The following is a 24,348-nucleotide window of genomic DNA, read 5'->3' on the forward strand; positions in this document are numbered from 1 at the left end:
CAAGTTATGATTCAAGTTACAAGATTTTATTGTTGAACTACAAAAACTAATGGTTTTTTATGCAGGAAGAAAGTAAAGGCAGTCCTCAATTGGAGTTGAAAATGTGTACAAATTTTGTTGACCGTATGTCATTAAAGCAAAAACTGCAGTGCAGGTTGGATGAATTTTTTCAAAGAAAATAATCATGTGAGACTTTTATGTTGTGTATGCATGGCTATCTATTCTATTTAAACATTTAACACAAAAAATGTTAAAATTTTATTTTGAGACGAGGACTATAAAATAATGAGATCAGTCATTTCCTTTCAGTTAGTTTGTTACTACATGCAGCCTACTTGAACAGTACAGTATGTATTTTTAACAGCAGACTGCATGAACAGGTATTTTGAACTATATTAACCAATTCAAAATTCAGTTTTCTCATTAAATTTTTGTGACTGAGTATACCGTACTTCATGTGTATATCAGTAGTACTTGCACATAGAATGTGTATGTATTATTTTTAATGCAATACAATATCATATACGCTACAATTTACAAATTCATTTATTAGGGCCAGCCGTTTAATTGGGCCAAAATGCTCCAGTCCTGTTGTGACTCAATAAACCAGAATTGAATGTATTTATATAATTATATATAATATGCTGTCTGTATATATATATATATATATAAGAACGATGCCAACACGACTGTCTGTCTACAGGGATGCAAGCATATACATATATGCTGTCTATATATGTATATATATATATATATATATTATACATAGCACTTTAAAACCTTGCGGAAACCCTGAGAAGAGCTGTTTGAGGTTTTTGGAGAGGTGGCCCTGAACAGGGTCGTTTGTGTATTTTGTGAGGTAGTTCTGTTGGGTCCAGAAGCTGGTCTCCAGTGATGTCAGCTAGGGTGTGCTTGGGGAGTTGCTGCTCATCCACTAGAATCAGACTGAGCGTCCTCTCAGCGGCAGTTGGGTCCCCACTACAGTTTGGTCCCTATAGTCAACAGTGTGAGGTCAGCGTTGGTCATCTTCCGCTGGCACAGCCAAGGTGTTTTCTTTGAGTGATCCCACACTAGCCCAGTTTGCCAAGATCCTGTTGAGGAAGTTTTTAACTTTCAATTTTTAATCTATATTTATATTTTTTTTTAAAGTTTTAATTTTTTTTATTTTTGATAAATTTGAATGTATTTAAGTGTGGAATGTAGATTGATACGAACAGTTTAAAATAAAATAATTACAACTGAAGATATCGGTTTCCACAAAAATGTTTTTTGTAAAATATGAGATAAGGTAAGTGTCATCTTATTTAATGTATATTTCTATACTTAGGTGGATCAGTTTGGTTTATATTTTGTATATTAGTACAGAGGAATATGGGTTTTGAAAAGATTGATTTTAGAAGAAAAAATATATATATATATATTTTGTTGCTGAATGGCTGTGACAGTATGTAGCGCTTTAAAACCTTATGGTAGCCCTGAAAAGTGCTGTTGTTGGTGAATGGAGCTGTTTAAGAAGTCTTGAATCTTGCATCCTTATAATATGTCCAAAGAATCTTAGTTTCCTCTTGCGCATCGTATCAGTGATGTGTTCTAACTCTTTGTACACGATTTTGTTGGGCACAATCCACTTCTGTCTGTCTTTCTGGTACTTTTTATTGATGTAGGTTCTTCCGATTCTTCTTTCAATTTTCTGGAATCTGTCTGCCTTTGATCATTCATTCAGTGGAAGAATATTTCTACTGCATCAGTGGCTTCTGGTTTTATAACTGAGTTGCAGCATCTTATTTTTTCATTTATTGATAGGCCAAATTTGAAGTGTACCAGGGTAATTTTTGAACTTTAATTGTTTAATTTCTTCTTATTTGGATCAAGGTTTTTTTGTTTAGGTTGTTTGTTATTATTTCTCCAAAATATTTAAATTGGGTTATTATTTTGATTTCATTACTGTTTATGTTTACTTCTTTTAATCGTGTTGGTTTTGGGGCATAATTTCTGTCTTTTCGATTGAAATTTTGAGGTCAATTCATTTGCAATGTTTTGAAGTTTCAATATCTATGATTTGGCTTCATCTATGTCATTTGCTAGCAGTACCAAGTCATCGGCGAAACCAAGACATTTTGTTTTGACTTTTCAGCCTACTTTTATTGGGGGTATTTTTTGAGCCATTCCCTCATTACCATTTCTAGAGTGCAGTTGAATAATAGTGGTAAGAGCTTGTCGCCTTGGCACAGTCCTCTTTTGATCTAAAAAAGTTCCAAGAGCTCGCCTCTGAATATTACCTTTGACGTAGTGTGTGTGAGGGTCAATTTTATCATGTTTATTAATTTGGTATCTAGTCCAAGCTGTCTGCGAATTTTTATTATGGATTCTTTGTGGCTGCAGTCATAAACTTTCTTGAAATCTACAAATGTTATCTCCATGACTACTTCTTTTTCTGTTGTTACTATTATTAGCTTGAGACTGATGATCTGGTCTGAACAGCTCCTCCGATGTCTGAAACCTCCCTGGTACTCTCCTAGTTCTTTCTCGAGTTGTGGACTGAGATCCTGTTGAGGATGATTCTTGAAAGAATTTTGTATGTTGTGTCTAGGAGTGAATTCCCCTGTAATTGTTAGGGTTTGTTTTGTTCCCTTTTATGTGTAGTGAATGGATGAGGGCTGTCGTCCAGTGTTCTGGTAATTCTTTGATCCAGATGTTGACAAGCTGTTGATTAAGGGCAGTTTTTGCTGATCTTCCTGTATGTTTCCAGATCTACAAAAGTTTGATCTTCTCCTGCTGCTTTGTAATTCTTCATCTCACCCAGTACTTTGTCGACTTCTTTTATTGTGGGAGGGTTGATGTTTTCTGGTGGTTTTGTTTTTGGGGTGTTGGTGTTGAAGTTTAGAAATTCTGTCGGTTCTTTGAAATTTAGGAGTTTGTTGAAATATTTAGCAAGGATTTCCGCATTGTCTTTATTGTAATGGGCCAGTGTACAGTTTTCATTCTTTATTAGTAGAGTTGGGGTTTTCATTTTTTGAGGTGTTTTTTTTAAGGTTTTGTAGTAATCTCTCGACTGTATTTTAGCGAATTTGTCTTCAGTGTGTCTTTACGATGTTGTATTTTTATTTTCCTTAGGATTCAGGTAGTTTCTTTTTTTATGATTTTTTTTATAGATTTTGGAAGGATGTTTCTGATTTTTGGGATTGATGAAATAGCGATGCTTGATGTCTTTTTTCCACTGTTTTGTCACATTCGCTGTTCCATCATTGATGTTTTTTACAGGATTTTATTAGGTCTAATTCTTCTGTGATTTGTTTAAGGTCGTTGACTAGATCTTCATGTTTATCAATGATTGTTATTTTTCAGTTGCGTTTTGGTAGTTTTCATTCTTGATTAGTTGGGTAGAATCCATTTTTCTTTTAGTTTTAGGGGCTTGATTTTGTTGCTTTCTTTGGAGAGTAAATTTAATTTTAATTTTGACTACATTGATTTGAGTCTGTCTCTACTCCTCAGAGGACTTTTACATTATAGATCTTCTTGTGGTGGTGTTTGTCCATGAAGACATGTTCTAGTTGCCATTCTCCTTTAATATAGTCAGGGTGTTTCCAGGTTTTAAGTTTGTGAGGTTTCCTCTTGAATGCTGTGGATTTCGAGATTAGGTTGTGGCTTCTACAAAGATCTATGTGCTTTTTTGTTGTTGGGCAGGCCATTTTCCAATGATGTCACAGTATCTTCGGTATCTGCCTAGTTGATCATTGAAGTCCCTGATTAATTGCTTAACATGGTTTTTGGGGATGTTATTTATAGTCAGGTCAAGTAGATCCCAGAACGTTTTTGATTCTTTATGGTTTTTTGGATAGTTATTTTATTATTAGTGGATGCATTGGCATTTATTATAGTGTAGATTTTATGTGCGAGTGTTGAGATTCTTGGGGATTGTGAATTGAATTCTTGTATGCAGTTTATTATTTTGAGGCTGACTAAAAACTGTTCTAAACTGTGGAACATTTTTCATCACTCTTCTCAGCTATACCTTTGTAGAGTCTATACCCTTGAAATTCCATGGTGTCCTGGTAAGTGTTTCTTATTTCCTGCAGACCCATGATGAGAATTTTATGTTGGTCCATTAGGCCAGTTATTATTTGTAGTTTACTGCACAAGAGAGTTTACATTGTGTGTGGTAATGTAGGTGATTTGCTTTGGTTTGATTTTGGACTTTGTATTTTTCTTGTTTGTGTTTATAGTGTTGGGATATTCCAGTGCTTCCAATCGCATGTTATCTTTTAAGTTGCAGCCCACCGCATCCAAATGCTGCCTTCTCTGATGCTGCTTGGTTCAGCCAGTGGAGTATTTCTTAAAAGACCTTTCATGGTTGACTGTCAAGGGGTTACTGTGGTGAACTAGATCTCGAGTTTCTAGATATGATCTAGTGAGGTGTAATTTGATGATAAATGAAGCTGTGAAGTCTGTTTAGATTCAGTTCACTGTACAAATTTCTCCTATTTGTTCCAGATATATTCTAGTAACCTCATGGAGGCTCAATCCAACTTTTGTTAATGTTATTATTACAGAGAAAAGTTACTACATTTGATGATCCTAAACATTACGCTCAATTATATATGTATATATATATATATATATATATATAGTTGAAACATAACATTTAATTTGTAAATTTGAAATAATATTTATTATTTTTTAGAGAATTTTAAATAGCGTTTTAACTTTTTTTTAATTTTTTAAGCCTTTATGCTGTTGTTACTTATTTCTATTGTAAAAATTAATGTAACTTGTTATTGTTTATGTGATTTAATTTAAGAATGATTTATTGTTGTTTCAGAGCTCCAGCCATATAAGTATGCTGGTTATAAACAGCTTGTAAAAACAATACAGCTAGAAACAGAAGATGCACAGTTATTTTCAAAATCTGATCCATTATTAGTTTCTGCAACAGAAGTTGCTTACCATACAGTTAGTTGCTCAGCTCTGAATGCTGAAGAACTTAATAGGGAGAATGGTTTCAGTGTAAGATTTGGAACATTTTATTTATTTTTTTTTAAATCTCTCTCTCTCTGTGTGTGTGTGTGTGTGTATGTGTTTGTGTATGTGCGTGCACGTGTGATTTAATTGCAGTTGAATTTTGTTTATATATAGAGTTAAATAATCCCTAATAATCTTAAGATGCATTGATTAGAAATTGAATATAAGAACATCTGATTCCAACTTGGTATCTACAAATGCTAGATTTAAGAATTTTTAAACAAGATACACTTACACCTACAAGAACATTTACACAAAATATTTATAAGTGATTTTATTTATCGACAAAAATTATACTTAATTTTTTTGTTTAGTTATTAACTAAATTAAAATTATTAATACTTTAAAAAGACCACATATCTTAAAGAATAAATTTACAAAAATATATCACAGTTTATACACATATTTACACAATTAACTATTTTATTTCCAGACATGATAGATCCTTGACTTTCTGCCATTCTTTCTCTGCTTTTGTTCCTACATACCAGTATCTTACCACTTTTGACTTCATAAAAATGGTTTTTGAATGTAAGAAATTGCTCTGTTATTTTCAGGTTTTGTTAGGTGCTTATTCAAGATGTGTATCTGTGCTAAGTCGATCATCTAAAGTTAACGACGTTGCTGTCCAAGTTTGTTCACATTGTACTCGAACATTTACCGTAGCTGCTCAGTTTTCTGCTTGTCGAAACCGGTTTATTGAAATGCCACAGTTAATAGCTGACTTAGCTCGAATTCTACATTTTAAAGTAAGTTTCACTCAGAATTGTTAACGTTTATAAAATTCTACCTATGAGAAATTGTGTTTTTAATTTTGTTTTTGTGAATTTTAATCATCAGTCATCAGGTATGATTAGATTTTTGTCTAGTTTTTGCCATTCAAACAACACACTCTCACTTATTATGCAGCATAAATGAATGTTTGCTGTGTCTTAATACTTTAGCTCATCTAGAACTGTAAGTGTATTTTAATGTCTTTAAAGTTTAAGTTGGTTGTTCAGAACAACTGTATACTTAACATTAAGTTATCTTAAAACTTGGAAGACTTTTTATAATTAATTGTTCTTTCAGTTTTTTTTCTTGATTCAATATATATTTTTGATAAATATTTTTCATGATTATTCAGTAATTTATATTTAGCACTTCATTAAATAATTATTTATAGCTTTTTCTACTCCTTTTGATCTTTGTTTTTATACATTTTTAACCTGTTTACTTTGTTACATTCCATTCCCATTGATATTATCAATAACAATGTATGAGAGTCATTTAGTTAGAGACAAATGACTGCTGAAAAATTATTATATATTCAGTGACAATCAAACTAACGCTACTTGTCAACATAATCCCCGGCTATATTTAGGCACTTATCTCATCTTTCAGTAAGCTTTCTTGAATTGCCTTGATGTGCTCATTGTTGCCAAACTTTGTACCATGTAAGATCTCTTTGAGAGTACCAAACAAAAAAAAAATCTGATAATCTGGAAGGTGGTTATTACAAGACCTCCTGACCCAACTTTTGAATAGCTTCCCGTGTCTTCTGAGCAGTATGGGGAGTGGGCATTTATTTTCATGCAGAAGAATTACAACTGAGACAGAACCCGGACATTTACTCATTATTGAGTGTTGTACTTTATTTTTTAACATGTCACAATATTAATCGCTGTTGATTGTACATAGTTCTACTGAATAATCAAAATAAATTGAGTCCTTTTTAATTCCAAAACACTGTTTGGATCACTTTACAGGCTGATATTAGATTCTGAATTTTTTCCTGGTGGGTGTACCCTGATGTCCATTCTGTACTCTGATGTCTGAGTTCTGGCTCAAAATGATAAATCCAAGTTTCATCACAAGTTACTGTGCGATTTAAAATTAAAAATTATCTTCCACTAAACACCATTGTTTAAGTTTCCTACAAATGTAAATTTTTACTGTCTTTGTGATATTGAGTCGACTCTCTTAGAACCCACCTTGAATACACTTTGTGGTAATTCAGGTTATCGTGGATAATGAGATCTTCAGACAGACTATCACCCTATTTCTGTGGAGCAAGGTTATAAACAACAGTCTGACACAATAACAAGATTACAAGAGAATGTGTGTGCAGCTGATCTGTCACAAACAACACATAGAAAACAGCTATGCAGCCACAACAGGTCTAAGTGTTGGCAATTGGGAGTTATCACAAAATGAAAAAACCCAATTTTGTCACCGAATATTTCAAAAAAAAAATTTGTTTGAGAGGTGACAAATATATGGGAACTTTTTGTCCCCAGGTTGTATTATTTTATGATTGTTGTTCCATAATAAAGCTGCAGTAAAAATTTCATAGCTATAGGACTAGCATTTTTGAGAATAAAGTTTAGTCAGAAAAACAAGCCCTGTTTTAAAAACAAAAAACCACTCTGTCTCCAAATTTATGAGCTAGAATGGTGAAATTTTTACTGTAAACCTGCAATTAGATGCCTAATAAAACATTATGTAAAAACACTGACTGAAATGCATTTAGTTTAGGGACAAAAAGTGGAGTTGACAAAATATAGGCCTGTCCCTAAACTTTGGCAACTCTGTTTATGTCAGGAGTACCAACTTAAACATCAAGACAGTTTCAGTTTAATATATTAAATAATTTTTTCGTTGTTGCCATTTGTTTCTAATTATTGAATATATCTTGTAAAAGTTGATAAATGAACCACTTGAATTAAGTAATAAACTAAAATTAACAATGAAGAGGTATTTATAGTCTATATATCATCTTCAGTCTTGATTCCTATTATGTTAGTTAAAAAATTAATATGTAAATTATTATTGCAGTAATAAAATATTTAAAAAAAAACAAACTTACACTATTGTATTATGTTATTTAAGAGGGTAATTTATTGATAATATATATAAAATTAAATGTATTTGTGTTTGTGCTTCCACATGCATGTATGCATGCATTTGCAGTCATGAATGGTGTCTTTAAATCTGTGTATACCTGAGTAAATTCTGTGTAGCCCAAATTGGATTTGAAAATTAAATTAAATGTTACCTACAATGCATGCATAATATATTATGTATGAACATTTTTATATTATTTACCTTATTACACATTTTGCAGACATTTACTTTAATTTAGTCCTTTGAAAAAAAAATTTATTTTATTTTTGACTATTGCACTGGCAACAATTAGCCATGAAGTGTAAAATATTGAGTGTAATAGTTACACATTACAATACTTTGAAAAAATATTGTTAGAGAATTTGCTTCATAATTCATAATATATATGAATTATGAAGCATTTTTATATTTTTTAAATCTTTAAAAAATATAAAAACATGAATTCACCAAGCCTAAAACCAGGATACCAGTATCTACGCAGCTTCATTTTCATGATTTACTGAGTTAACACTGTAGTATTTTGGAAAGGTAATAATTTTCCATACTGTTTTGTTACTTCAATACTTCACTGTTTAATTTCTTTATTTTTTAAAACTCATTTTCTTTGATTTCACAGTATCAAATAATTGGCATCATAACTGTCATATTAGTAGAGCAGATGGAAATGGTGACTTATTTTTTTTATACACAATTTTTTCTTTAAATTTTGTTTTTTTTCTGAAAGTGCTTTGTAAAGTAGTCCTGATTTATAAACATTGAATATATTCTCATCATAACAGTCATTTAATTCTAGAGCACATAGTTTTAAACCAAATATTTATTGAAATCTATGTTTTTAGGTTCTCCAGTTATTTCCTTGAAAGAAATCTTGTTCCACTTCTTAAATTTTATAAATCAGCAATTGGAAACTTTAATATTTTGAAAGGCCAAGTTTTAAGTGAAAAATTTGGCTTTTATTCTTAATAGCGGTCTGTTTATTTGATAATTTAAAATCCTTTTTTTTTTCTTTTTTTTTACCAAAACCCCTGTAGGATAGTGTAATCCATTTGTATAAATTCAGATTTTCAAATCTTATTAAAAACTATAATTTTTGTTGCAAGGTGCGAGTATTTCTTTTTTTTGTTTTCCATATCATGTCTAATGAAAATCTAGCTAAGATCAAACATTGACATACATTAAATTGTTAACTATGAAAACCTTATCTCTACTCTTGAATAACTTAAATTTGTTCATTTATTTTACATTTAAAAGATTTTCTTGGGAACAAAAAATTAGAAACACTTAATAATAAATACAGAACTGTAAAATAATTCCTCCGAAGTTAGACGGTAAAACTATATATGCAATGATTCCGGCACAGAAAATGTAAATCACTTATCTCAGCTAATCAATAGATTGCATCTGATTAATTCTGGTATATATCCAAAAAAAAAATATTGGTGCAGGGATTATCTTAATAAAAACAAATTATTTACATACTGATGCAAATTTCCTGTTCTAGGATATAAAAATAAAAGCTTCTTATGATTATTGTGCAAAATATTATTGAGAATGATCATTTTCTTAGGTATTATGTGTCATTGCTACAGAGGTATCCTTAGGATTGTGGTTTTTACAATAAAAAGATTAAACATGTCTCTAATATGAAGGGTTTAGCAAGTATCCAATCTAAAGGCAAAAAGTAAGTATCACTGATAAAAGAAGAAACACTGCAAGAATAGTTACCTAAGAGTATTCTTGATCATACAACTTATGCATTTTGTATCAACACCACCATATTATACAGAGCTGGGATTTGACAAGTTTGTGCTTTGGCATGGACTAGATTGTGGGGCCTTTCTACTTCTATTATGAATTAGCCAACTCGCTACTATATGTATTAATTGGGAGGTCACACAAACATTATTCAAACAGGAACTTATACACCCTCCTTGTCCTTATCAACTCTGTGTCAAGGATCAATACACACAAATACAGCACAATGTATTTATTTACTGGACAAATTATTTTTTGTTTATCCTTTAACTGATTTGTTGTTATTTATGTTATTTATTTTGTTTTAGTGTTGAGAAATTAAATTTACAGTTTGATAAGTATATATTTTTTTTAATTTATTTTTTTTTTGTAATACTACATAGATTTTTTATTAACATTTTTATTTCATTTTTACAGAATCTTCCAAAACTGTGTTATGAAACAGCTGAATGTATCAGTTCTATGGCTGTTGATACAAGACTTCAGCATGCTTTAATCAATGTTGGTGTTCTTTGGCATCTCTTAACATTCCTTTTTAATTATGACTTTACTTTAGAAGAGTCCGGTTTAGAAAGAAAAGAAGAATCAAATAATCAGGTATGGACTTATCTAATTCTATCTTCCAATCATAAGAAATTAATATTATAATTTCTTTGACTATACTATTATTTTCATTTTTGTGTGTATATTTATGTATAATCATTTCTGATTTTTTTTCTAGGAGGTTCTGAATAATTTGGCAAAAATGTCTGTTAAAGCACTTGCTAAACTTGGTGGCTTTTTAAGCAATAATTCTGAAGAAAGTCCAAGAAATCCTGTTGTTAGAGATATTTTATGTAAACTTCTTACACCTTATTTGGCTAACAAATTTTCTAATGAACATCCAGAAGAAGTAAGTTATTAATATTATACTTATTAAAAGTGGGTCAGGTCCTTTTTACTTTGTTAGATTTTAAGTTACACAAGTTAGATTTAAAAACACTTCCATTTTTCCCAGTCCTGTGTTCTCAATCAACTAAATAACCAAATTCATACATTTTAAGATTACTCTTGATAAGATAAAATTATATAGAGCTGTCTCTTACATAAGTGTTATGTTAATTTAAACACATTGCTTTTGCATATTTTCAATACAGATCAACATTATTTTAATTTTTCCATTGTTACACTTCTTTTTTGAGGATTTGCATAGTATGGGTATTATCTTTTAATACAGTTTTAATGGTTGACTTATACATTTAGCAGCCATAAACAATGTACATTAATTTATTTATTCCCTTTTTTACTTCCTTGTACGAAGTAAAGGAAATATTGTGATCACAAAGAATTTCAGATTTCAATGGAAATATCCATTTTGACCATCCCTGAACCCATTTTGATTAGTTTCGGCATGATGTCTGTACATACGAATATACTTATGTATCTCGCATAACTCAAAAACGATTAGCTGTAGGATGTTGAAATTTTGGAATTTAACTTTTTTTTTTTTTAATTTAAATATATTGATTTATTAATAATTACCTCTCATTGTAAAAAAATCTTACGATAAATAATAATCCAATACCAAAAAAAAATATGAAAAAATATCAGAAGATTTTAATGAAATAAAATTTTCTGAACTTTTCATTTTAAAGAAATGTGTAAACGTAATTTAATAGGCGTGTAAGGAAGTCGTGTGTTCTCTACATTGGATTTTTTATAATATATCATTTCAGCTTTATCTCCTCTTAGGAGATTAAAAAAGGTGTAGTAACTGTCATGATAAAACGTTTTTTACCAATACTATATCATCAATTTTTTCACTACTTTTACAATGTATGATATTATTGGTCACACTGCATTACTTATCACTATTTAACAGCGCAATTGTTGTGATATTTTTTCTAAATTTCGAAGAAGTTATTGTAAAGAGTTTGTAATCCCTAGAGTCTGTATACATATTACAACAGGAGTATCTGACTTCTACCTGAATGTAATGTTATATACTTGTTTAGTATTTTATTTTTTTTATTTATTATTAAAAGATTCTTGATTTTCATGTGTATTATATAATACTGCTTTATCTGTTAATTTTTTTTATTTGATTTTATTATAATTCTCAGTAGTGTAATAAATAGTGTCTTAATGGAATGTTGTTAATATTGTTTGCATTGATTGTGTGAAGTAAAACATAATTATTTAATTTCAGTAATTTCACAAAATCAACTGAAAATTAATGACTAGTCTTATAAAATTATTACCATTACCATGTTTTATAAGATTATTTACTACTATTCAAAATTATTAATTTAAATCCACATTCACATTAACACTTATGAAATAAGTAGAAAATAAGAGGTGTATTGTATTAAAATTGTGACATGTAAAGCAATAGGAGTGCTACTACCACATCCATTAAGTACAATTGTAAATCAGATGATGGCTTTCCTGGTCACTAGAATATTGAGACAAAATGGCACTGTTATGATATAACCATATAACTATAAATTTGTTTAAATCTGAGATCTTTGTAACCCTGTATTTTCTGTTTTTAATGTGTAAGAAACCCTACTTTATGTTTATTGGCTAGAAATGTAGATTAGTTAGTAAAATGTCAATGTTATGTAGTTACTGAAATAATGACATTCTGGATTAATTTTTCTGAGTAATTATTGTCATTATATCGCTTTATCTCATCTTTATTTATTATTCATACTCAAGTTTTAAATTTCCACTTAAAATTATCCTTATTGATGATGTTATCCTTACCGAAAAGAGTAAGTAGAGTTTAGTACATTACTTAATGTGTAATAAGGTGCTAGTGAACCATTGCTCATTAACAAAGTTCAATTGTGTTTATGTTAAAGAAGATTTAGAAATTTTTTACTAAACATGGCTTCTGCCATTGCTATTTTGTACTTTCCTTACATCCTTATGTGTTTCAAAATGCACTTTTTTACTCATAAATTTATCATGTTTTAAAATTAGTGAATCTATCAAAGTGTAAAGAGAAATAATCTTCCACCTCTCCTAGGAAACTATATATGCATCTTATATTTAACCAAATATTTAAGTATAAGCTATATACAACTAACTTTTAAGTTATGATATAGATGCGTTTCATATGTGTCAGCAGCTTAATTATAACTTACTGTTGCATAATTTATAGTACTATTTTTGTTATTAATAATGATTATGAAATGTGTTATATTGATATATATTTTCAGTTACTAAAACTTCTGACAATTAATAGCCAGAATCCATATCTTTTATGGGATAACTCAACCAGAGCAGAATTAACTGATTTCTTAGAAACTAGATGTAGACTTCAACCAAATGAAGGTTCATTGGAGGACACAATAGATTCTACTGGTCTCAGTTATTCTCGTCATAAATCAGAGCTTATTATTGGAAATGTATTTATTAACATCTTTAATGATCAACCAACTTTCACAGTTGAGGTACAATAATGATTTTATGTTTTATTATTTTTATTTATTTTTTACTTATTATTTCATGTATTAGATTTTATTGTTCATTGTGAACATAATATTTTCTATTATTCATTATTAATATTAATAAGTAGTTCATTAATAAGGCATTAGTCAGAGCAAAATAAACTTACATCATATAGTGTGGTTTCAGTCATTATCAAGCAAAGTTGTTTCATGCCACTCAGATTACTTTCTGTTAATTTTTTTTTTTTAAATGAAGGAAGAAATCATATGACAGTAAAACTTTTTATGAAGCTGGTTTTTCAGCTACGGAAGATATTGTAAACGCTTATGTGATGCAGCTTTAATTTGCTGAAGATTTTTTGATGTCTTGCAGGTTTTCAAGCGAGTAAAGTGTCTCTTAATAAACCAGTGGCAGTAATAAACCAATAAAGCCAGTGGCAGTGTTATCACCTTTACCAAGCTGGTCAAAGAGGATCAGTAAAAATTATGTTTCAAAATATATGAGCAGCTACACATAAAAAAAAAAATAGTACTATGCATTTTGCATGAAAAATTTGAAAAAATGAAAACTGATTTGCTGTAACAAGATCAAAAATTGACCAAGTTATTACCACAAGCCAAAACTCCATTTCCAGAAATGAAGAAAATATTTGTGAAGAAAGTGCATAAGCTATAGAACAGGGAATGAAGAAAGCAACGAAACACTACTTTTATTGGTATTTTACATATTGCCTCAATCTATATGCAATTCTTGGAGATTATCTAAGAGGCCCACTAACTGACATAGGTACTGATAAAAGGGTATACTGTTTAAGTAAATTATTTGTAGTAGAATTTTTTTAACATTTTTTTTTTTTTTTTTTTTTTTATTTGGAATATGGATAAGTTAAAAAAAATTCTGCTTATAGGAAAGTGCCTGCCCATTCATAAAAACACAAAAGTGTAAAAGTAAGGAGTGTGTGGAGAAACAAAACTAACAGCTATTTTTATGAAGGAAAGTTGTCTGGATTACAGGAAAAAATTATTTTTTTTAATATTTTGGATTATTTTCTAGTTAATGTTTTTCACTTTTCACATGAAAATACTCTGAATATCATTACATCACAAATCTCCAATACTAACTAAGGAAGACAAGAAAAAAAATCATCATTGTGACTATTTAATTTTTTTATTTAAACAATTTTCCACATACATTATCCGGAAAAGTTATAAACCATATCAACTTCCACTACAAAATAAATAAGAGGGAACAGAAGGGGGGATTTCTGGTTTTAGTTGAGAAAGGAAGGATGTTGCACTGCTGTAATGATTTTTAAAAGTAATATTACTTTCAGTGTTTTAACTAGCTTTTGATATTTTTAGTATTTTATTTTATGTTATTACCTTGTGTCTTTTAATACTGTGTAGTGTTCCAATAAATGCATTATACTTATATATTTGTGTTTTTTCTTCCTCCTTTTCACATAGTTGTTGTGACTGCATCAATTGCTTAACATTTCTACTTGCCAATAATCCACTTGGATACTGTTATCCATAATTTGTATGGTTTTGGAGCCATTCTCGTGAAAAAATGTCCAAATTGACTCAAAAGATTAAAACTTCAACATTTATTTTTGGATGCCATACCAGATCAAATTTTTTATTATTATGTACATAATAATTGTTGTATACAATGTTTATACCTGTTTATAAACAAAATAGACTGATGTTCATTAGGGAATGGGGTTGGGAGTTAGAGTCACTACCTCGTGACATATTGGTTAAATGGATAAGAATTTGTATTGGGTTTTAATAAATATTTTTTAAATCATTTCCAGAATGGTAAAGAATTTGTACTCGACTTACTGGATTATGTAAAAGAGAACCAACCAAGACCTTCTGAAAATGTTCCTACTGATCCAGAAAAATTAATTAATGTGACAAAAGCTTTACATGCCTTGTACAATGTACTGAATAACAATCCAGGTACTGAATTTTTCAAATTATTTTATTTTAGAAGCAGTTAACTTAATATTTATATATGTATATATCAAAATAATAATTGTATAAACAAAAACACCATTTACAGAAATAGAGAAAAATCTAATAAATTACCAATAGTTAACTTTCGTGGAATCTCACATCATCAGTTGGTACATAACTCTTTAATTATATGAAAAAATAAAAACTTCATGAAGATGTAAAATCTATCAATCATAAAATTAAAATAATGTAATATCATTATCACTAGCTGTAATTAAATTTACATAATTAATCTATTAGATTTTTCTCTATTACTGTATAAGATGCATGTATTATATAATTAGTCTAACATTAATTGGCACAGTAGTAATTATGTTAATAAAATATTTTAATTTTCAAAAAATTATATGTATATATACGAGCCATGTTTCTAAAGTAAGTACCGTTTTGAAATTCTGCTGCTGCACTGCGGTCGGCATTCCACACATGCGACTATGTACCCACATCTGTTGGCAAGCCAGAGACACCATTACAAAAATATTCGACTGTGTACATTTGTTTATGAGTATTTAAAATGTATTTAAAATCAAGAATCTCGCCGACTGTGAACTATGTGATGTGATTTGTTTTCTTAGTGCTAAAGGCGTGAAAGTGGCTGAAATTGATTGTCAAATCAGTGAAGTGTATGGAGAAAACATTATGAGTGATGGAATGGTATGAAAATGGGTTATTCATGGCAGCATTCAACATCACTCAAGAGAGTGAAATTTAAGCAGACAATTTCGGCCCAGAAAATCATGAATGGTGTATTGGGACAGGAAGGGGGTGTTGCTGGTGGAGTTTTTGCCTTGTGGTGACACAATAAACTCTACAACATATTGTGAAGCCTTAACAATAATTGCGCCATGCAACTGATAACTGTTGAATAATAAATATGGTAATTTTTCAAATGATCATCTGGTGTGTGTGTGTGTGTGTGTGTGTATATGTGTATTATGTTTTATATATAAGGATAAATCAAATATAAACAGGATTTTTTTTTTTATTTATTGAAAAATAAAAAAGCAAATATAATTTATTTTTCTACATAGTTTCCTGCTTTACAAATATATTTTTCCCAGCATGAAGGAAGGTTTTTTATCGCAGCATCATAGAATGAAGCTGGTTGCATCAGGAGCCAATTGTGCACAAATTCCTCTACACTTTCATCATCTTCAAATCGTTTCCCTCCTAAAGCTTCTTCAAACATCCCAAACAAATGAAAATCGCAGGGCGATAGGTCCGGGCTGTAGTGAGGATAATCAAGTTGAGTCCAGTGCATTTCTTCTAGTTTTGAGACTGTTAAGAGCTACAGTATGGGGCCTGGCGTTGTCATGGAGGAGGATGGCCTCTCGAATCTGTTGGTCTCATCTTCTGCGGTGATATGCAGCCCTCACCTCATTCAACAGCTCGCAGTAGTAAGCTTCATTGATTGTGTGTTACTTGTGCAAAAAATCAATGAGCAAAATGCCTCGCTGGTTGAAAAACGGTTAAAAGAACGAACCTTGCCAACTGACAGTCGAATCTTGGCTTTCACTGGTGCTGCCTCCCCTTTCCACCACCACTCTGTACTGGCTTGTTTCAACTGGCAGTGGTGGACCAACGTTTCATCGCAGATGACGATCCAACTCAGAAATGCATCACCTTCTTTCACAAGCCTTGCTGTAAGGCTCTGACAGACCTCCAAACGTCTCAACTTCTGATCGCAGTCAAAAGGCAAAGGACCATCAGGCACACACTTTACAAACCTTTGTGATGATCATTTGACAGCTCCTATAATTTATTCCAACTTGTTCTGCAATTTTGGATACTCTCCCCCATCAATTGTCTTCAAGAATGTCTTGAACCACATGAATGTTTTCGTCTGTATTGCTGGTCTGAGGATAGTGATCATGTTCCTGATTTTTCACTCATTCTCATCCTTCCTGGAACTCTTTATGACAGGCACACACGAGTCCTTGACAATGTTTGGTCCCCGAACTGTGCAGTCAATCTCCAGAAAATTTCCATCACTTGAACTCCTTCGTGAGCAAGAAATTTCATAATTATGCATTGCGCAGTGGAGGGGTGCACCTGTTTTACTCCAACATCATGAGTGTTGCTGACGAATTGGTTGGGAGTGTGGAATGGCCACTCCTAATGACCCCACCCAAACATACTAGAAGCACAGGCCCAGTCCTACCAACCATAGATGCTCAGGAACAAAAATCCTGTTTATATTTGATTTACCCTCATACATATTATAGTTATTTGATCAACCTAAGTACAGAATAATAAATAAAGTAGGACGACACTTACCTTTAATAGGCGTTTAGAGACATTTTAGAAAGATTCTGTATACATAAATGTAAAAGTAAATTTAATTTGATCAAGCCTTCAAACAGAGTATGAGGATGACACAATTATAAAAGCTGCTGTAGGCAGCAGCACTTCATCAGACATTGTTAATTTACACTGCAGTATATTTCAACTCTGTACAGTTATGTAACATTGGCTAGCCTAGATCACATGCATAGTTATTTTATTTAATCTATTTATTTTTTAGTTTATTTTTATTTTTAATTTAATTTTAGTAATTGACGCCATATTTCTGTTTATGTAATTTTTAATTTTAATATGTAATTTGATGTGAATAATTTGTAAAAGAAATGTTATGCAACTGATGATGAAGAAATTTGCAAAAGTGTTTTTGCCTGTATAATGGAATAAGGAAAGGGTCATCCTATTTTATTTATTATTCTGTATTCTGTACTTAGGTTGATCAAATAAATACAATTTGTATATTAGTAAGGAGAAATATGATTCTTAAAAGAATTGACTTTAGAAAAGAAAAAAATATATATATGTTTTATGTAGATACATTAAAGACTTACCTGAAATATAAAGTTACTTAAATATGCACTAGAATTTAGTTAAATATAATACTTAGTCATCTTGTTTGAGCATGTATTCACTGATAAGCAGTACAGATAACAGTTAGAATTCATCAGACACATGACCGTCTTATACCAATATCATCTTAAGCTGGTGGTTGATCTATTGGAAAAGCTTGTAGTCATTAATCATCTAATTTCGAAGTCAAGAGTCCTCAGGTTGAAATCCTATGGAAGGTATTGCTTTTATTCAGATTTGAATACTAGATCATGGATACCAGTGTTATTTGATGGTTGGGTTTCAATTAATCACATTTCTCAGGTATGGTCAGCTTGAGTCTGTGCAAGACTACACGTTACTGACACTTCATGAATAAGGAACATTGCTGCCTATGGGCCCTGAATCCAGAAAGCTATATGGAATATCCATAAGTAAATAAATAAATTATATACCAATCAGTTTAATCAAATTTCCTCTTGTAGTACTTAGATATGAGAATTCTCTTTATAGAAAGCTATAACTCCAGAAAAAAAGATGAAGATCAAAGTAAAATGACAGAAGTACATTGCTGTTAATTTTCCATTTAAGAAATATTGCACATTTTTTATCTGCAACAAATTTATATTAGTTGGAGATATTTTCCTTCATGCTAATATCATTTTAAGTAAAAAAATAATAAACCTGAAATTGCATACACAATAAAAATCTGTATATTTAAATCATTTATCATATTGAAATTATTTTTCAGGTCTTGAAATACAATGTATTGGTCATTTTGGACTTATATTTCCTCTTCTTAGTTTGGATAGTGTTAAACCGATACAAATCAGTGTTCTCAATATGCTAGCTGTGATAACAAAGAACCAGGAATGTATTGATGATATAGCAGCATCTCAGATGTTGGTCAATTTGCTGTTAGTACTTTATTCATTAGAAGAAAAACAGTTAGTTACTTTGGATATACTTTATCCACTCACAACATCAAAAACAGTTGTTAAGGATATCTTAGCCAAAGGTGAGTAGTACTTTATTTGTTAGAAGAAAAACAATTTATTAGTTACTGTGGATGTACTTTATCCACTCATAACATCAAAAACAGTTGTTAAGGACATATTAGCCAAAGTTGAGTAAATAAATTGTCACATTTATTTTATAGATTACAAATTGTATTAGAATTTCTAGAAGTTACAAATTGTGTTTTTTTCTTTCAGAGGATTTTCTTTTTTTCTGTAGGATTCTGTCGCTGAGACAAATAATATTGTGCACATATGCATCAATAAAACAAATAAAAATTATAAAGATAGTTTATCTCATAACACAAATTAAAAACATATTATATATATATATTTTAATAAACTGTGTGAAGTTATGACAAATTTTGTTAAAAAAATTATCTTTAGATATGAACATATTTGTTTTTTATATTATATTGCATTATAACATATTTATAGCATTCATAATATAAAACTGAATTTCTTTTCTTCCCTGTAGCCACCTTATGTGGGACAAACACATAAAAGAATTAAAAATGAGATTTTCCAAACTTTTTGATATGCTGTGGGTCCTTAGCAACACCAATTGGGGTGCCAATCGGTCATGTATGTTGCGTTTTTAGTATTCCTTAGTTCATTCCTATTTGGATTATGGTTATATTGCCTGCCTACACTTTAGCGCGTAATACCGTGCTTAAAATGCTGGATGCTTTCCTTCAGCTTGCTACAGATGCTTTTAGATCAAGCCCTGTCATAAGCCTCCTTGTTGACTGTGGTGAGCCGTCACTTTGGTATAGACAAAACCAGCTTTTAGCATCTTATTTTACCCATCTTAAGGGACAGCCAAATCACCCAGCTTTTGACACAGTTCTTGAAAATACTTATTTTTGAAGGTATAAGAACCATCTACGTTATACTGCACCGTAGGTATTGTACCCACATTTACTGTACCTTTTATTTTTTCTTTCTATCTTTTTAGATGTGCATTTATTGTTAATGGCCAAACCTATATGTTTGGTGTACCTGTTATTACGAGTGTCTTTACTGCTGAATTATACACTATAAATAAGGCTTTCAATATCACTAACCCTATGTACCATCATATCCTTATTTGTAACAACTCGTGTAGTGCTCTCCAAGCCTTAGAAAATGTTTATTCCAGACATCCTATCATCACTGAAATTTACACTGCAATTGCCGAGTTGAACCAACACAGTGCACAAGTGAGTTTCTGCTGGATCCCTAGCCACATGGGGATTCCAGATAATGAACATGTAGATTTTGCTGTTAAAGACGCATGTAGTCAACCATCCTTCACTACCCGTGTTACTCCATCCAGCTTTATTTGCTACGTAAAACTCACTCTTCGTGCAAAGTGGCAGGATGACTGGACGGCTACAGTAGATAACAAACTCTGGCACATTAAAGGTTCTGTGTTATAGGATTCCTGATACAGGAAAATTTGTGTGAGGAAGTGGTCCTCTGCTGATTCTAGATAGGACATACGAGAGCTACTCACGGGTATCTGATGTCTTATGTTATACTTCATTCACACTCATACATATATCATCCTCTGAAGTATTATCTAAACGGTAGTTACTGGAGGCTAAACAGGAAAAAGAAGGGTATCTGATATCAACAGTAAACGCATCAGTATGCATATGATATGACTGCCATTTGACTGTGTGCCACATCCTTGTAAATTGCGTGTGTTATGCAGCCTTGCGTCGCAAATTTAAATTGCCCAGGAACTTTTGTCTAATCTTGGGCAATGACAAAGAAGTTTGGGCCGGGTATTTTTATTTCTTCAAAGTGTTGGTATTTTTATACTGTTATGAATTTCATTTAAAATTGTTATTTATTCTGTTATCCATGTTTAATGTTTTACTTTAAGTTTTTTATTTTGTTTTTGTATTTTATATTTTAGTTTTGTTTTTAAATTTGTAGTGTATGTTTTTATTTTGTTGTTATTTTATATTTTGTTTTTATATTTTATATTTTTATTTTCCAGGCAATGATAACGTAAAAACATTTTTCACCCCTCCCTAAAAAAAAAAAATATGTATATCTAATCAATGAGGTCATAGTTAAGACTGTAAACAAGATTTCTTACAACCTTATTTTTTATAACATGAGGAATATCTCAGGAGGTAGAATCCTAAAATGAAGGGTATAAAGTAGCAATATCAAGTCAGTGACAAAATGTCATCTATAATAAACATTGGTTCCTGTAAATCATCAAGAAAAGAATGTTAAATTCAGTTTTCATGTATGTTGATGACACTTATTGTTTATTAATGATCAATGATCATTATAGTTGATCTCATTTAAATTTTAAATAAAGCGTAATTGAAGGAATAATCAATCATTAATGTAGCTCAGTTATTATTTATTATGCAAAGATTAAACTTTACCCTTTTTAGCCTAGCCACTTGAACTACACCCGATCCCAAAACCTGAAATTTTTTAGATATTTAAAAAATATTTAGTAAATTTGATTTTCTATACAGTGAGATTATTTATGTAATGCCTAAAAGGAACAAAATATAGTTTAATATAAATTTTATGTTTTTCATTTCCAACAATACTGGAATGGGTGCAAGAAAATGAAGAAAAAATTTATCAATCCATTTTAGTAATTTAATTTAATAAATATAAACTATTTAAAACAAAAACAAAACTACTGATGTTACAAAAATCATTTAGTAAGTAAATGACAAATGATTGTTTCTTTAATACACACATTCAGTAAATCGAATAAATCTCTTTTTTCTTTTTTTTTAACCTCCGGGACCACTGTTAGGTATTGCTTCAGAGGATGAGATGAATGATTTGTAGCATGTGTGAAAATGCTATGCCTGACCAGGATTCAAACCTAGGACCTCCTGATGAAATGCCAAGATTCTACCACTCGTGCCAAGGAGGCCACCAAATCTAAATCTACCTACCTTTAACATACTTATAGAACTACAGTTATACACTTTTCCCATCATTTGTTTTTTTCTATCAACAGCAAGGAACTCTTGGTCTTGAAGTCTGAGTTTTGTACAGTTGTATTTACTTATTTGTTACTATGAAATGACTCCAAATAAAAATTTTGTTTAAATCCAAATAACCAAATAAATGCCTTAAAGGCAAAAGCTGGAGAATAAAGTAGATGTAGCAGATTCCATTCAGCCTAATTTTTCTGGACTTTAAACATTTTGCATTTTGTGCAGTGTGCAGATAATCATTATCATGAAGAATAAGCATTCCTTTTCTCTGCAAACCTTACCTTTTTTCAGTTCAGCAGGCTTCACTTTATTTTCAAACATATTTCTATAACTCTGATTGATTGTATGCTGTCCTTTCAGCAAATCACACAAAAATGAGCATTCCAAAATATCATAAGCATTCTTTTACGAATTGATAGCATCAATTGATAAAAATCTTGAATTTCTCCCTGACTAAAAAACTGAGATGCTTCCCCTCCATGCTTTGCCATTTGGATTCTGGGTTATAAAAATTTCATAAAATAGTTTAATAAATTTCACAAATTTTTTTAAAAATTAATCACCTTCAACAAAATTGAAGATAATTAATTTCATTTGAGCTGCCTATATGTACTAAATTTGATTTCTTCATGGTTGTTGGAAAGCTGTCTTATAAATCATCTTACAGATTTTTACAGCAGTTCATTTTATAATTTGAATTAACAGTTTGTACTTGTCACATTAAATAAATCAACTCAGGGTTTCAGAGCCAAAGTTGAAAAATTAATCGATCATCATTTATGCCGATAAAATGTATTCAATCAATTTTGAACTATTCAAACCATCTGTAGAAGAAATTCACACCATTCATCAAATTTTTAACACATTGCTCGAGCATGGAAAAGTAAATTTTAGGACATCTTACATCCTCTGAAATGAGAAATTCTATCATTTAAAATTGTCCTTTAAAAGGACTTTTCACTGTTAGTAATGATAATTATACCATTAAAATATTTGTCACCGGCTATTTTAAATTTATAACAAGCTAAATTGATGATTTTGAAAGTTATATCTTCCTATTTAGATGTTTTGTTTACTACAGTTACTTTTATTTAATCAGTGATTCTTTTATGATAAAGTACTCTTACATGCTACTCATTCATTTAACCATGAAATAGATGAGATGTTAAGCAAAAAGATGCCAGACTCTTCTGAGAATCATAATGAAAATCATCTGATTTAAAAGTTAGCATGTTAATCCCTATACCAATTGCCAGTTGGTGTAATGTAACTCATGTGTTTGGAATTTTAATTTACAAAAAAAAAATTTTCAACAGATGTACTAGAAAAATTAGTCCAGATTTTGAAAATCTGACTGTAATAACAGACAGTTTCCTAATGTATTGTTAATTTTGGCAAAATCCATTACATTGCTTTAGAAATTAAAACTTACTGTTTAATTAGTGAATGATCCTAAAGAACTTAACAAGAATGAGAGCTCTGGCTTCAGCCATTCATGTAATTTATTCACTCAAGCTTTTAAGCTTCATAATATTATCTCCTCAACATAATCTCCTTTTGAATAACAGCTTTCCATTGAGTATGTTAGAGTAATATTGGTTATTAGTGTTTCAGACCTTCATTAAATCAGAAAAAATCACTGACAGATGTTTCCATTCTTTATGTTGCCTTTTTGGTTCTGGATCTAAATAAATACATTCATATTTCAGTCACAGTTAACAATTCAAGATTGTTGATATGAAGTATCTGGTTTGATTTTTCAGAAATTTAAATTCTTACTTTATGTGGCTTGTAGTATGTCAGATTTCGTAGGCACTTACCTTGTACATTTCTGAGGTTCAGTTTCCTAAGAGTTATACCTAACTGTTAGGGACAATAGTTATTTCTTCAACAGTTATCTACCTCTTTTTCTTCATTATTTGATTAATGTATCATCATAAGTTTGAAACAAACATTTTATACTTTCAACTTACATAAAATAGTGTATTTTGTTTGTGTACCTGATAATAAAACTTTTGTTAACAAACTCTGCATCATTCAACAGCGGAATACTTCTTTTATGTCACAGGTGTTATTTTAAAAACAACATACAATTATCGCTTATTAATAAAAATAATAATTTATTTGCATTCAATTGACAAAATATACAGTAAATTTCTCTTATTAGAATCAGTTTTGTACAAAACAAAAGTGACTCAATAAAGCGGCTGATTCAATCAAATGTCGAAGGTCATATTCCTGAGCATTTAAAAATATAACGTATTGTACATAAAAGGTCGCAGAACATAATTTATGCAGTTTAATGACTGTATGTATTAAGAACATTATTTACTTAGATAGCATGGTACATTAAAACAAACTTACTAATATTGAAAACCAAAAACTTTATTA

At 30.5% G+C, this 24,348-nt stretch overlaps 1 protein-coding gene across 2 annotated transcripts in view; it reads left to right on the plus strand.

The window, feature by feature from the left end:
- The window catches only part of Rme-8 (receptor mediated endocytosis 8), a 189,307-nt gene that overhangs the window by 129,697 nt on the left and 35,262 nt on the right, over positions 1–24,348 (plus strand). For both annotated transcript variants that reach the window (XM_075361095.1, XM_075361097.1), the window contains 7 exons: positions 4,820–5,004; positions 5,577–5,768; positions 10,078–10,257; positions 10,382–10,552; positions 12,867–13,100; positions 14,915–15,062; positions 18,721–18,987. In XM_075361095.1, the coding sequence (XP_075217210.1) occupies positions 4,820–5,004; positions 5,577–5,768; positions 10,078–10,257; positions 10,382–10,552; positions 12,867–13,100; positions 14,915–15,062; positions 18,721–18,987 (1,377 nt within the window). The remainder of the gene's footprint in view (positions 1–4,819; positions 5,005–5,576; positions 5,769–10,077; positions 10,258–10,381; positions 10,553–12,866; positions 13,101–14,914; positions 15,063–18,720; positions 18,988–24,348) is intronic.

The sequence above is a fragment of the Lycorma delicatula genome, chromosome 3 (assembly GCF_047948215.1).
Source record: "Lycorma delicatula isolate Av1 chromosome 3, ASM4794821v1, whole genome shotgun sequence".
In the NCBI taxonomy this organism is placed as follows: Eukaryota; Metazoa; Arthropoda; class Insecta; order Hemiptera; family Fulgoridae; genus Lycorma; species Lycorma delicatula.